This window comes from Pristis pectinata, chromosome 24 (genome assembly GCF_009764475.1).
Source record: "Pristis pectinata isolate sPriPec2 chromosome 24, sPriPec2.1.pri, whole genome shotgun sequence".
NCBI classification, from domain to species: Eukaryota; Metazoa; Chordata; class Chondrichthyes; order Rhinopristiformes; family Pristidae; genus Pristis; species Pristis pectinata.
Window position 1 is genome coordinate 21,722,038 of NC_067428.1, and position 16,405 is coordinate 21,738,442.

The window sequence follows — 16,405 nt, forward strand, 5'->3', positions numbered from 1 at the left end:
TGAACCCTCTCCAACATCAGTACATCCTTCCTAAGATAAGGGGCCCAAAACTGCGCACCAGTGCCCCATAGAGCCTCATCAACACTTCCTTTTATACTTTATACCTCTCGACATGAATGCTACCATAGCATTCGCTTTCTTTACTGCCAATCTGACCTGGTGGTTAACCTTTAGGGTATCCTGCACGAGTACCCCCAAGTCCCTTTGTACTTCTGTACTTTGAATTTTCTCCTCATCTAGATAATAATCTGCCCATTAATTTTTTTCCAAAGTGTACAACAGCACATTTCTCAACATTGAATCTCATCTGCCATTTCTTTGCCCATTCTCCTAAACTATCTATGCAACCTTCCTATTTCTTCAATACTCCCTACTCCTCCACCTATCTTGGTGTCGTCGGCAAACTTAGCCACAAAACCATCTACTCCATCATCCAAATCATTAATGTACAAAGTAAAAAGTGGCCTCAACACCGACCCCTGCGGAACGCCACTAGTAATCGGTAGCCAACCAGAACAGGATCCCTTTATTCCCACCTTTTGCTTTCTGCTTACCAGTCAATGCACCACCCATTCCAATATCCTACCTGTAATCCCACGAGGTCTCATCTTATTAATCAGTCTCTTGTGCGCCACCTTGTTGAAGGTCTTTTGAAAGTCTAAATACACAACATCCACAGCTTCTCCCTTATCCACCCTACCTGAGATTTCCTCAAAAAACTCCAATAGGTTGGTCAGGCAGGAGCTTCCCTTCACAAAACCATGCTGGCTTGGGCCTATCTTGCCTTGCACCTCTAGGTATTCTGTAACCTCATCCTTGAGGATCGATTCCAATAACTTTCCCACCACCAATGTCAGACTAATAGGTCTGTAATTTCCTTTATGCTGCCTCCCACCCTTCTTATACAGCAGAACTACATTTGTGACCTTCCAGTTCTCTGGAACCATGCCAGAGTCTATTGATTCCTCAAATTATCACCAATGCCTCTGCAGTCTCTGAAGCCACCTCCTTCAGAACCCAGGGGTGCACCTCATCCGGTCTGGGAGACTTATCTGCCTTTAATCCATTTAGCTTCCTGAGCACCTTCTCTCTAGTAATCTTAGCTGAATTCAGATTCAATTCTATCCCGAGGCCCCTGACTATCCGGTATATTGCTGATGTCCTCCACAGTGAAGACTGATGCAAAATACTCATTTAGTTCCTCTGCCATCTTTTTGTTATCCATTATAATCTCTCCCACACCGTTTTCAATTGGTCCTATATCAACCCGTGTCTCTCTTTTACTTTTAGTATATTTAAAAAAAACTCTTGGTATCTTTTTGAATGTTATCTGCCAACTTCCTTTCATAATTCATCATTTCTTTCCTAATGACCTTCTTAGTTTCTTTCTGAGTTTTTAAGTTTCCCAGTCTTCTGTTTCCCCACTATTTTTGCTTCCTTGTATGCCCTCCCTTTTGCTTTTATTTTAGCCTTCACCTCTCTCATTATCCACATTTGTACCATTTTTCCCATTCATGACCCTTTTTCTTGGAATATATCTATCCTGCATTTTCCTTATTTCTCGTAGAAATTCCATCCATTTCTGCTCTGCTGTCCCTCCAACTAGCTTACTTTTCCAATCAATTTGGGCTGGTTCCTCTCTCATGCCACTGTAATTTCCTTTAATTACAGTGACTCCATCAATAACAGTGGGGAGGAACCCTGTTTTCTGAGAAAAGAGGACATCTCAGATGCCCTGGAGTGGAAGGCCTCATCTCAAGAGCAACTGGTGGAGATGGAGAAACTGAGAAAAAGAATGGCATCCTTGCTGCAACAGGATGAGAGGAGGTGTAGTCTTGGTAGCTGTGGGAGTCGGTGGGTTTGCAATAAATGTCGGTGGATAGTCTCTCTCCTGAAGATGGAGACAGATTGAGAAAGGGGAGAGAGTTGTCAGAAATGGGCCAGGTGAATTTAAGGGCAGGGTGGAAGTTGGTAGTAAAGTTGATGAAATTGAGTTTTTTATGGGTGCAGCATCAATGGAGTTGTCAATGTAGCAGAGAAAGTTGGGGAGTGGTACCAGAGCAGTTTGGAACGTGGAATGCTCCACGTGGCCAATGAAAAGACAGGAGTAGCTGGGACCTGTGCAAGTGCCCATGGCTACACCTTTGATTTGGAGAAACTAGAAGGAGTCAAAAGAAGTTCTGCCAGGCAGAGGAGGGTGTTACTCGAGGGGAACTGGTTAGATCTGTGTTCTAGAAAGATAGCCTGAAGGCCTTCCTAATAGGGATGGAAGTGTATAGGGGCTGGATGTTCATGGTGAAAATGAGGTGGTGGAAGCCAGAGAGAGTTGTTAAAACAGTGGAGAGCATGCAAGGTGTCCTGGATGTAGGTGGGAAGGCACTGGACCGGGAGGAGAGGTGGACAAAATGGAGCCAAAGTAAGAGGAGATAAGTTTAGTAGGGCAAGAGCAGGCAGAATCAATGGACCTACCCGAGCAGTCTTGTTTATGAATCTTGGGTCGGAGATAGAAATGGGCAATATGGGGTTGGGGAACTTTCAGGTGTGCTTTGTTGGAAAATTTGTAGAATGTTGAGAACAGAAAGATCAGAATTTGAAAAGAACAGGGTTAAAGTAGCAGCAAATGAAAATCAAAAAAACTACAAATGCTGCAAATCAAGGTCAAAGACTCCTTGTCAGAACTGGTCTGACCCTTCAACCTTGGCTCACCAGCATGTCTTAGAATATCGGAGGAGACCAGAGTAACTGGCAGAAACTCGGAGAATGTGCACTGTCTGCAAAGACAGCACACAAGCATAGGATTGAATTCAGATCCCTGTAGCTGTGAGGCTGTGGCACTGACTGCTCTGCTGCTCACCTGCCTATTACTTCCTCTAAGTGATGTAACAACACAGATTTGCATAACTGTAATACGTTAAACATCTTTGATATATAATAAACAGGTCATGGAATATAATAGAAACTTGGAATGGAGGGCAGGAGAAGATCCTTGCAGATCCTGAAAATTAAAAAAAAATAACTGCAGATGCTGGAAATCTGAAAATAAAAATGGGAACTCAGGCAGCATCTGTGGATACAGAAGCGGTTAACATTTTAAGTGCCGCGTTCCTTCATCAGATCCTTTATCATTTGGCTCATCAAGGTTGTGCCTACTTTTTTTTATTTAAAAGAGCAATCTTGCCAGACCCATTCCTCCTGTTACCTCACAAAACCACTTCATGTATCCTTAATTTTCATCACTGTGTTCAGAAAGTCTGATGATTGAAGGATCACTTGAGACCCAGTTCTGTTACAAGCTTTGAAGCTTTATTGTTTATCACCGGTGGAGAGAAGATGTGTGTGTTCCAGACAATGTCGGTACAGAACAAAGGAAATCATCTATTATTATTCCTTTTCCAGTTCATCCTTTGCTGGCTACAAACCAATAATGCTAACAATTAAGACCATAAAATATAGGAGCAGAATTAGGCCATTCGGCCCATCAAGTCTGCTCCACCATTCAATCATCGCTGATACTTTAAATTTATTAATTACTTGCATACTCAACCAGGTGCTTAATAAGGTATAAGGGGTCATTATAATCATGTTATGGACAGATGATGGACAGCTCTGGGTCATCCCATGATGCTTGCCAGACAGTGTTCGCTGTCTCTGAGCCAGAACAATGGCCCCAGTGTTCAGTGACCTTGTGAATCCACTACTGATGAGCAGAGGCCCAACCAGTCAGTTCTGTCTGAGATCACAAATGGAATGTGGTCAAGTTCCTTAATACCTTTGTCGGTTCTCCATTTTGTAACATAATGTGTGACTAATCCATTTTGTAACATCGGATTTTGTGCATTTCTACATGTCTACTTCTGCAATGCTTTCACTCTGGCCACTTCTAACAATTATGTCACTGAGGTTGTGACTTGATCCATCAGAACTCAGGAACTCCCTCTCATCTCCTATCTCAGTATCTCGCTATTCTGGGTCATTATTTAATAAGCAAATGTTCCTGTGGGCTTTAAAAGTGCAGCACTAATGGTACTTGGTATTGCATTGATAAAACCATGTGAAGAATCCATTCAGCTGGAATATACACGAGTCTTTAAAAGCACTGTTTACTGTGGTTTTATGTGTCATTTTCTTCACCTTTAAGGTGCTAGTTAGCACAGAACTATGATTCCATGGTCTCTTGTGCTCATCCAAATGGTTATTTTCCCTTTATATTTTGTAGAGATTCTCATTAGAAAGAATGTTGCAGGCATCCAGTGTTCAGCTACACAAATTCACGTTAGTCTCTAGTTTGCGATTGGGACCACATGCCTCCACCTCCGTTCAATGAATGTCACGTTGATGTTCTAAGAACATTCAAATTGGATCAGGAATAGACAATGTGGCCATTCAAACTTGCTCCACGTCAATAAGACCATGACAATCAACGTCATGTTTCTCCCTGATCTGTCAATTCTTTCAGTAGTTCAAAAATAGGCCCTGAATATACTCAGTGACTCAGAATCCCCAGCTCTCTGGATAGTTAATTAGAAAGATTCAAAATCTTCTGGGAAGAAGTTCCTGATTCTCTCGGTTCTAAGTGGCTAAAGTCTTATTCTGAGCCTTTGCCACCTGGTTGCAGATTTTTCCACCAAGGAAATATCTTTGCAGCATCTACGCTGTCAGAGCCCCTCAGAATCTTGTGTGTAATCACTTCTCATTCTTCTGAACTCCAAGCCCAATCTGCTCACTCTTTTATTATAGGGCTGTCCCCTCAGGAACCAATTGATTGAACCTCTCCTGCTTGTCTCCTAAAACGAATCCTTTTCTCAAATGACATCAAAACTGTGTGGCCTTGCCAAAGTTCAGTAATTAACCAGTCACAACTAATAAACTAACAATTCGGCTTGAAAGTGAATATATGTGTACAATTTCTGTATATTCTCAACAGCAGTCAAAACTACTTAGTCTCTTGACCTAATTATTATTTTCTTATTATAGATTGACCTGGTGAATGAGCTAATTTGGGTTGCATCTGTCCCATTATTAAAATAAAATAGTATGAATGTGGCTTCTTGGTAAAACAATGTTGTCACAAGTGTTCTTTTAATGAATCTGCATTTCCATTTTCTCATTTGAAGTTGAAGAATATTGGGATAGAAATTAAACGTGCATCATAAATGCCCTCTTTGGTAGATGCGAAAATTGAATATCAAAGCCAGCCCTTTGGCTGTAAGATCAGAAGCTGGGTATCTTGTGGCATATGAACCTTTTCCTAATTGCTCAAAGCCTCTCCACAATCTGCATTATACAAGTATGATGGAAAATTCTTCACCTGCCTGGGTGAATGAGGCTCCACTGTCACTAAATACCATCCAAGACAAAGCAACCTGTTTAATTGCCATCCTGTCCAGCAGACTGAACATTCACACCCTTCATCACTGGTGCTCTACATCTGTAGTGCAAGACACCTATAGATGGCACTGTAGTTACTTGATAAGGTTTTCTCAATGGCACCTTCCAAACCTCCGCTGTTTAACCACCTGTAAGGACAGAGTCGCCTGGGTATACCATCACCAGCAAATTCCCCTCCAACTTGCACACCATTCTGACTTGGTAATGTATTTCAATTTATTCATTACCCATCTTTCTAAATCTTGGAACTTCCTGAAATAAATGCAAGTACCAAGGACTGCAGTGATTGAAGAAGGTAGCATTTTGCCACATGTTCAAAGAGCAGTTAAGAATGGGCAATAAATGCTGTCCTTGCTGATGATCCCTGCATTCTTTCGCAGGGTCAGTTCAGATAACATCTTTGGAGAGTGGAACAACCAAGTTGATATTTTAGGTCAGTGACCTTTCAAGGGAACACTATATACTGCAAGTTAGCAAATCGGTACAGGTATAGATTCTGTGGCCTGTTTTAATTATAAAGCATTCTGTGAATTGAATCCAGTTGAACCTCTTCTGTTAATTGCTTTTAGTTGTAATACAATACAAAATGCTAGTGTGCTCTATTAACTTTAATATGGGGCATTTAAGTTGTAGGAATTAATTGGATTTTAACTTGCAGAAGTTCTTCCCATCTGTGTCTATGTAATTACATTCCTAGCCTTGTCTATGTTGGTTCCCATTATCAAGTCTCTGCTCTCTAGTTTTTCGGTTTCTACAACAGCCGCAATTTCTAGGATCCTTGACAGGCCGCCTCCTGTCCTGGGTTCACTGTTATTTAATGACTTGCTGTGCTGTTACTGGGAGCTGAGAATGTGATAAAATGGCTGGATGGATTCTGTTAACAAGGGCCAACAGAATATTGTATTTCCTTCTGCTTATTTTTGGCAGAACAAACACTGGTGGGAACTATTTAGAAGAGCCACTTTAATGATTTTTATCTGAGTAACAAATAGATGCTCATCCCTCTGCCTCCACAGATTCTACTTGACCTGCTGAGTTCGTCTAGCAGTTTAGTTTTTGCTCCAGATTCCAGTATCTGCAGCCTTTTGTCTCCAACACAAAAGTCATCTTGAATTTCACATCAATTCTGTACTTATTTTCCATTTTTCCTAAGCACAGGGTCCAGCTTCAAAACTCACTGGAATTTCCCATCTTGTGCTATGTCCATGTCAACAGGTAACAGGAAGATCTTCTGGCCATGGATATTTTAGAGTTTGACTTAATGCAGTGTTTTTATTAAGAAGATGAATTGGACAAAGGGTGTAGGTTGCACAAGTTCAAGAGAAGCTGAAAGTGGCCCAAAGGCCAATTCATATGAACCAAAGATCAATTGCTGGTACTGTCTTTAAATATGTAAACATTTGGACTTTATGCAGGAATACAATCATCCTCTTTGTTGTCAGTAGAGTTCACTTCAATAGACTCCCTTTCAACAAGCAAATTCACAGAAGAGGAGAACGATGAGGAAGATGATGAAAACCTTCCGAGCATATTGGTGCACCAAGGTGAGACTTCTAATCTCCAGTCCTTTGGGTGTATATAAAATTTAATTTCTCCTTTTTCCCCTCATCTCTCGCAACCCACCATGTCCTGAAAGCTGACAGAGTAAGAAACATTGTTCAATATAGTTAAACTTTCAAGGTGTTTAATTTTGTTTTAAATAATGAAAATGTAGCAGTGAAACCTAAGCAGTGTTTACTGTTTGTCAGCTTTTTAAACCACCTGCTGTTTAGTATCGTCCCTGTGTTGTGGGATAGGTGGTTATACAACACTGTAGAATTCATCTTTGTCAGTAGTCCTAGCTTTTATTTTAAACAAAACAGATTTAGCTGTATTTATAAGGATGCTAAGTTGGTGGTTACGCTTGTAAAAGAAAAGTGGGATCAGATGTAGGCCATTCAGTCCACTATTCATTGAGATCATGGCTAATTTTTACCATGACTCCATTAACCTGACTTGGTTCCGTATTATTCCTAGTATTGTTCAAGATTTGAATTTAAACAAACACAAGAGTCTTGTTTATGACTACAACAAGCCACAGATGGGTATAGATATATTGTTACAAATGCATCAGATTTGTTAAGTAAGTTGTATCCAATACAAAGAAGCAATACTTAACAAGGACAATAATCCCATTGTGCTGCTTGAAACCTCAGTGGTTTACACTCTGAGTGACTTCGAGCTGGTCCCTTTTTCCCTCTGTCCACTGTCAATAGAACACAGCAATCTTCCTGTTTGCACTCCCCCCTGCCCCCGCCCCCAACCAATTCCATACTTTATATGGTTTTTATCTCTGATCTTAAACTGGTAGCTAGATTTTATCTTTTCCTTTGTCGTTTCAAAGGTACGTTACATTTTTATTGATTACGATCCCAGTCTCCTTGTCAAATTGAACTATTTCTTGTTTAATTCTTGCAACCCAAGATACTTCTTGAATTTTACCCTTGTGCTAATTGTCCAGAATTACATCTCGTGTTGCATGCTTGAGATTATTCAACTACTTTGTTCCATCTGTTAATCAGCATTCTGCCCCAGATTTACTACTATTAAGTACTATACCCAGTTAGCATGTTGATTCAATATACATGATCTGTCCCAGACTGTGCTTCCAACATGACACTAGAGATCCACAGTTGGTTTCCTTATTCTGCAAGTTTTAAACATAGAATTCTGTTTCTGCATCTACTTTGTAGTTGGCATTATTTTTGATTTAGCTGACCACCTTGCTTTGCTTCTCATCCTTGCACCATTATAATACAGAATACTTGCTGTACTTTACCAGTCTTTACACTGTTCAGTTACGGCAATTATATTAAAACACTGAGACATGTGAATACTTTAAGAATAGGCTTGTACATCTACAACATTGTTTTTCATTAATGCTGCCTCAAACACTTAACTGGCAAAACTTTCTAGTCTCCGGTTAATTAAACTTGCATCAACTACTTTTAATGGAAGAGAATTCCACCCCTTTAATCTATTGTGTGAAGAAACTTTTCCTTAATGGCCTGGCTCTGATTTTAAGATGTCTGTATCTCCTAGTTTTCCCAGTCAATGAAAAGGTTTCTCTCCATCTGCTTTTTCAATTCACCCTTGAGTGTGCATTTACTTTCATTCTCTGTGTGTCCTGCTGGACCCTGTTGGAGGACAAGAGGCCAGTGTAAGAACATAAGAAATAAAAGCAGAAATAGGCCATTCAACCTCTCATGCCTGCTCTGCCATTCAATAAGAACATGGCTGATCTTGTACCTCCGTGCCACTTCCTGTACTAATGTCCTGTGATTCCTATAATATCCAAAAAATACCATTCTTTCTCTTAAAGGTACTTGTCAGCTGAGCCTCCATAGGCCTCCTGGATAGAGAATTCCAAAGGTTCACCACTGTCTTGCTGAAGAAACGTTTTTTTTTTTCCCCCCCAATCTTGAGTGGCCAGTTTTTCCCTCAATTTTGAGATTGTAGCCCCTGATTCTTCACACTCCAGACAGGGGAAACAACATCCCTGCAGCTACCCTGTCACATCCTTTAAGAATTTTGAATGTTTCAATGAGACCATCTCACATTTTCCTAAACTCAAGAATATAGGCCCAGTCTGCTTAATCTCTCTTCATTGAACAATCTCTGCCTACATGCCCCTCGCTGTCAGTGGGATTCAGTGAACCTTTGCATTCCCTTTATCATAAGTATATACTTCCCTAGGGAGGGAGACTGAACTGTACACAAAATTGCTGGTACGGTTCTACCAGGTCTTTGTATAATTACAGCAAAACATGTTTACACTTGTACTCAAGTCCTCTTGCAATAAAAGCTAACATACTATTTACCTTCCCAATTGCTTGCTGTTAAGTGATTCAAGTACAAGGATATCAGCACCCTCCATACACCAACTCCTTTCAGTCTCTCATCATTTCAACAACTTCTACCAAAGTGGATTATCTCATTTTTCCATATTATATTCCATCTTCCATGTTCTTCCCCATTTACATAGCCAGCCTGCCAGTCTGTATCCCTGGAAGCCACTCTACATCCTCCTCACAATCACCCAGCTTTGTATTATATTTTCTACACTTCTGTTTGCCGCTCTCATGATACAGGAAAATTTGATGCCAGACTACAATGGAGGTGTAAAGTTTGTGCATTTGTTAATATGCCATTTTTGGCTGGTGCACCTTAAATATTAATAATTTAAATGCATTTAAATTTTAGATAATATCTCAAAACAAAATACTGAGATGCCTCTTAAGATTTGGAAGAAAATCAAAAGAATTTAAATGTTCCTTTTTTTTTGAAGTGAAGTTATTAATATTGAATTAGTATTTTCATTAGTCACATTACCAAATCGAGAGCTAATTAATTTCTCTCACATTTGTTTCTGCAGAGCAATGGTCAGTCGCTGAAGGAATGTTGGTATGGTGTAAATTCCAAAAGTACCCAAATTGGCCTGCAGTGGTAAGGGAGAGATGTAATCAAAGCACAAAATGTACTAGTCTAATGGTATAAACTTGAGATTGACATCTTCACATTGGTCTGATTTATGTATATATAAATATGAATGCATGTAAATAGCTGCATGTTAATGGTGTCAAATTATGACTTGGCCACAGGATTACTATGGAATTGAAGGCCTCTTCAAATCACAGCTATAACATTGATGCCAAGTGTTTTTATTTTTGTTACATTTTAACCTAAACAGTCAAAATCCACCCTGAAATGAATGGTGAGGAGGGAGACTAACTGGAACTGTAATTCACCTCTCTATTTACCTCAGAGTCAGTTCAGGCTTAAGAGCCCCAATATTCTGAGTGGGATTGACCATATATGTTTCCCACTGCTGGGGAGCTTTGAACGAGAGAATATGGTTTCAGGAGGAGGGCTTGCATATTTTAGCCTGAATTGAGAATTTTTTGACTGAGTTGTGAACCTTTGGAATTCAGAGGGTGACATTAAAGGAATTAAGGATTAAAAGGATCAGGAGGGAAAATGAATAACGCAGGTTTCCTTGTGATTTTATTGAATGGTAGGTCTGCCTTGAAACCAATAGATTCATTTTTGCTCCTGTTTTGTGAAAGTTGAAAATAAATACAAAAATTAGTCATAGAAAGATATAGCACAGAAACAAGCCCTTTGGCCCACTGAGTCCATGCGGACTATCAGGTACCCATTTTTACATTAAATCTATCCTAACCTATTTTATTCTCCCTACATTCCCACTAGCACCTTCCTCCTTACCCCCCCCACTTTCTCCACCCCCTGACGAATCTATCACTCGCCTACACACTAAGGGCAATTTAAATGGCCAATTAAAGACGTGCAGGTTGGTAGGTTGAGGTGTGGGAGGAAACCTGCGTGGTGACAGAAGTACATGCAAATTCCACACGGCGCTAGAGATCAGGATTAAACCTGAGTCGCTGGAAATGTGAGGCAGAAGCTTTAGCATTACTCTGCTACTGTTGTTTTGCTGGTATAATTTTTATTATGGGTAAATTGAGAATCTTGCAGAATTATGGGGGGAACAGAGTGGTAATAAGTGCCTATTGAATTCCAGATCAGACTTGACCCAAACTCAGCAAATTGAAAGGGACAGTTTCTCGTAATTATCATTGCACTGGTTTTTGTGCCTTGGTACACAAAAATGGAGCAAAGCATCCTGTAAAGTTTGGATTTCTCCAATTTATGAATGCACCTTGTCTTTCAACAGGTAAGAAGTGTAAAGCCCAGGATCAAGAAGGCCAGCATATTGTTTGTAGATGAAAATATAATCAATGCAGAAAGGAATAAAAAAGGGTAAGTGATGTTATTTTGGAAACACAATTTCAGTTTTGCATTGTTTTGCTATAGTATCCGGTATCTTATCTAGTTTTTTTTTCCCCATCTTCCCTTTTCTTGGCTGTTTTAGTTTCTTTTTTTGACACGGGGCATCCTTCAGTACACAACATTATAAGCAAGAGTAGGCCAATCAGTTCCTCGAACCTTTTTCTTCCATTCAGTAAGACCATGGCCGATCCAATCTTGGCACCACTTTCCTACTGTCCCCTTACCCTTGCTGCCCTGTCATTTGCCATCTTGAATATATTCAGTTACTCAGCGCTCTGAATTAGAGAATTCCAAAGATTCATGGCCCTCTGAGAGGTGGGTACCTTGTGTTCTGAAACTATGCCTCTTAAGTCCAGATAACCCAATAAGGGAAACATTTATGTTTCAATAATAATACCTCTGCACTCCATTAAGTATAGGCACAACAGTTCTTCATGTGTCAGGATATGATGTTTCCACGGGAAGTGGCACTGAGGTATAAGATCAGCCATGTCCTTATTGAATGGCAGAGCAGGCATGAGAGGTCGAATAGCCTATTTCTGCTTCTATTTCTTATGTTCTTACACTGGCCTCTTGTCCTGTGCAAGCACATCCATCCTTGGATATGGAGACTAAAATTGTATGCAGTCTCCAGGAGTGATCTCACCAGCATCCTGTGAAGTTCCATCAAAACTTCTCTTTTGCACCCTGTACACTTTCCAACATTCCACAAGCTTTCCTAATTACTCCTCTACTACTGTGTTTCATGTACTAGATCCCCAGATTCCTTTTGTAGTCTCACTCCATTTAAAAAAAATTTTTTCATCTTCCAAAGTGGATAACCACTTTTTCCTGTACACTGTCAGACAACTTCTTGTCCACTCACTTGACCCACCTATATCCTTTTGCAAGCTCTTTGTGTCTTCCTCATTACTTGCTAACCCAGCCATCTGTGTTATCAGCAAATCTGATTTGCAGTGCACTTGGTCCCTCTAGTCAAGTCATTAATATGGATTGTAAGGCCCCAGCAGTGATTGTTGTGGCACCCTACTAGTTACTGACTGCCAATCTGAAAGTGACCCCTTTATCTCATTTACTTTCTATTGGGTAGTCAATCGCCTATCCATGATAATATATTACTCCCCGTTCATGTGATTTTTATCTTGTTCAGTAACCATTTATGTGGCACATTATCGAATGCCATAATTGGTAGCAGTGTACATGTTAAAGCTGAGTCTCAACTTGGTGACCCTTAATGGTGCCGTTGTAAAGAAGCTATCAGCACTTGGTTTTTGTTTGTACATAATTGAATCAAACTTCTAGTTTTCAGCATTATAAGGCTATAATAGATCACTAAAGCTGAATTAACGTAATTAGCACTATAGTTGCAGACAGTATTTTTCTTCTAGGAAAGAATAAAGTGTGTATTGTCAAAAAAGCAATCACACTCCCTCTCTCGCTCGCTCCCTCCCCCACCCTCTGTGTGACCCAAGTTGTCACTGCTCATCCATGGGACAAGGGTGGGGAAATGAAACTAATTTTAAAAACAGGAAATAGTGAGTTTGAGGAAAAGGTGATTGAGAATAAAACAGCAATTTAAAAAGGTTTGGCTGACAAAGATAGGAACACTTCGGCAAAACTAAAGAAGTGCAATGACAGATCTTTTGTAATGTGATAGGGAACCATACTGATGCATGATATGTCTAAAGATGGGAAGAGAAGTACACTGATAATAAATATCTATGGTTTACAGAAGGAAAAGAGAATGGAAGGAAGTATTCCAGAGTACTAGTATTTAGAGATGATACGGGTAGAATGAAAGGGAGGGCACAGCGCTTTAGGAGATCAAATGAAGTAAATATATTGTAGGAAAGAAGATCATTAATCATAGGAGTCTGTTATACTGGAATATCTGTTACACTTTGCTTAATGTGATGTTGGAAACATTTTATTAATAGAGTAAGGTTTTTGCCAGTGTTTGTCGTCTAGTAGCATCCTGGATTGTACTGGCATTTAACTAAAACATACTCCTAAATACTAATCTATTTGACAAGGTGGTGTTAGTTCCTCGTTAAATTGCCTCTCATACTTTAAAGGTCATGTTTTGGTACAAGATCGCTTTTAAAACACTTGATGCTTGATTGTTCGAGTCGTCTAATACGTTTTTTTTAAATCTGACATACTAGGTAGTGTTGTGTAGTAATGTAATGAATTATGCGTGTTGTTTTTCTGAATATTGCAGATTTTGTGTGTCCATAAGAACCCTAAAACCATTTGATTGTGAGGATCGACAAAAATTTACAGTAAGTGTTTTCAAATATCATTTTGTGCAAATTCCTGCAGTTAAAATAAACCAGTGAGTTAAAACCATTTGGAGCTTCTTTGGTCTCCATGGATAATAAGTTATAATCTCAAGTTCGATGACTGACCTATGCTCTAGTAAATGTATCAGTTAGCATTTGGTTCACTGTTCTAATATGATGAGGGTCTGGTGGGAAGCGGCCAGCCAGAACTTTGTTTTTGATTACTGTTCAGTTCAGTAACAATGCTAAAAATTGTAAATGTATTGACATAGAGAGAAACAGATGGGTTTAGGTGATAGCATGTTAACAGTCTGTAAATTTTTAATATTTGCTACTTTTAGTTGACACAAAAATGGCCAGTGCTCATGAAGCAACAATTCAGCAGCTTGAAGAAATGATTAGAGGGACAATGAGTGTTGGTTTTCTACTTGAAAATATATTGATGCCACCATCGTGTTGTAATGTGGCTTGGGAAGCCCGTGGTGTCAGTGCTAGATGTGGGGCAAGTTTAAATGTTGATTTAAAATCAGTTATGTTTTTGGTGAATTGGAGGGAGTGAGGAAGTTGGATGAATTGGTTTTGAGCAAAGCTGTGTTAAAACATTGAATGCATTGTCACAACTGATGAATGAAATAACCTGTCACAGTATTTTAGGCAATAATGTAAGCACATGGAAGCAAATATTAAGAGCAAAGATGTGGAATTGATATTGATAACTTCAATACAACATGAGCCCAATTCCCTCTGAATTTTAGTGAGTACTTATTGTCTTTCGGAGTGCTAACAACTTTTGCATTTAACAGGAACAATTCAATGATTATTAACTGCCATTGCACTCTATTAAGCAAACACCCACATATTGACTATCCTTTCAAAGTTTGACTTGATTTTAATATTTTACAATTTTGTAATTGCTGACCATCTTGTAGGCTGCAGCAAGGCATGTTTACAAGAATTCAATTGATTGGTGTGTGGCTCTAATCGATGACTATCGAATTAGAAGAGGTGAGTTGAATGTGTAAAATCTTCAAAACCAAAGGTTTTTATTCCCCTTAATCCATTTACACAGAGCTTATATATATTTGCAAATTTCATTAGGCTTTAAAATCTTGCGCTGTCATTCAATTTTGACTATCAAATTTGTACTATTTTCATTTAAAGTACAAATTTAGAGATAAAATTTAAAATTAATAGTAATACAACTGTCTGCAAGTCTGCCCAAGCTGTTTCCTTTTGTATGGGGATGGAGCAGTTTTGTGGATTGTGGTTGTCCTTCTGACCCTTGCCAGTTGAACCCAGGTTGTATCTTGTGCATGTTTATCAGCATTTTCCAAAATACAAGTGTACTTATTTGTATTAATTCAGTGTTGAACGTGATTACCCACTGCATTGAGGTGAGCGAGAAGGAAAATCCAAGTTGTATGTTCACAACACTCTTGTCTTTGGTCTTCTGCAGAGTCATCAGAGATGAAAACATTTGTAATGCAATATATTCAGTTGAAGTGACTTGGTTAGTAGTTAAATAAAATTCACCCATGTAACTATATGTATTGAAATTTCTTGGCAGGTTGTGGGTCCTTCACAGGTTCCTTTGTTGAGTATTGCACAGCTGAACTCAGTAAGTATTGTTAACTTTAGACTTCCTTTAAATCCACTGTTTTTAAATAACCAAGGGATCCATTGTATTTTGCAGCAAGGTGAGTTGAATTGAAGACCTCTTTGTATCAATTGGCTTTTGATTTGCTTATAAAGGAAAATAGTAATTATATACTTTTCCCAAAACATTTAAGTACACTGGCATTTAATTTTCCCATTGGCTTAGATTTAAGATCACGATCTCTGAGGCAAACAAGATGCAAAAGAACCAGATATAATCCTAATGCTGTACTGAGTAGGCTGATGTCTACCAAGTCAATGATCAGATAGCTGGAGTAATAAGGGAAGCAAAACTATCCCCAGTTTGCAACAGCAGTAAACTATACTTTTATAATGGTGTTAGTACTAAAACTTCCCAAGGCATTTCATGGGAAGATAATTAGCCAAAATTTGAATCAAAATGGAAAGATGTTGAGACAGAAACCAAAAGTTTGATTGGGGAGTGTGTTTTGAGATTTAGGAAGTGGATTCCAGGACTTGGTGCCTAGAAGGCTGATTGAAAGAACACAAATGGAAAGGAGTAAATGGGAGAATAGACATGAGTCGGCACAGAAATCTCAGTTGCAGGTTTGGGTGTAGTTAGGGTGTGGGTGAGGGCATTTAAACATTTAAATGAGAATTCAAAAAAAACAGGTATTTGAGTGACAGAATCCAACACAAAGCAGCAACCATGAGAGTGAATGTGAACAGGATTTGGTGCGTGTTGCCAAAGAATAAAACAGCTGTATTTATGGATGACCAAACAGTCTAAACAAACATTTTTGGTACTTGTATTGAAGGGGATAGGTGTCTTTACATTAGCTGGAAGGTAGAGCATGTATTGCTGTGCTGTATTTCACGGTTTTTTTTTATCTAACACAGGTAAATGTTTTGCAGTATGGTTGGAATATTTTATTGGATGACAGATTTTTCATAAAATTTATTTAAAAGCTTAATTTAGTGAAATTCAATTTGGTATTGCATGTTAGCGGTTAATGTTTCAGGAACTACACCCTTTGTTAGAACAGATCTCTCCCCACAGATGCTGTCTGAACCTGCCAAGTGTTTCCAACATTTTCTCTTTATTTCAGGTTTCCAGCATCTACAGTTGTTTTTTTTTGTTTTCATTTACTTTAATTCAGTCTATAGTAGAGGTGTTTATAGACAATCGTGAGTAGACAGCAGAAGCTTACAAGGTTTAAAGAATATTTTACATTTTTGCTACTAGAGTGCAACTAGAGATAAACACT

The 16,405-nt window shown here is 39.0% G+C and overlaps 1 protein-coding gene across 9 annotated transcripts in view; it reads left to right on the forward strand.

Annotated features, from left to right (window-relative positions):
* The window catches only part of LOC127582473 (PWWP domain-containing DNA repair factor 3A-like), a 58,420-nt gene that overhangs the window by 31,271 nt on the left and 10,744 nt on the right, over positions 1-16,405 (forward strand). For 6 of the 9 annotated variants that reach the window (XM_052037755.1, XM_052037754.1, XM_052037757.1 and 3 more), the window contains 6 exons: positions 6,804-6,932; positions 9,803-9,873; positions 11,123-11,208; positions 13,460-13,520; positions 14,450-14,525; positions 15,088-15,138. In XM_052037755.1, coding sequence (XP_051893715.1) covers positions 6,804-6,932; positions 9,803-9,873; positions 11,123-11,208; positions 13,460-13,520; positions 14,450-14,525; positions 15,088-15,138 — 474 coding nt within the window. Of the gene's footprint in view, positions 1-1,671; positions 1,828-6,803; positions 6,933-9,802; positions 9,874-11,122; positions 11,209-13,459; positions 13,521-14,449; positions 14,526-15,087; positions 15,139-16,405 lie in introns of all 9 variants that reach the window. The other 3 variants (XM_052037763.1, XM_052037761.1, XM_052037762.1) reach the window with 3 other exon arrangements.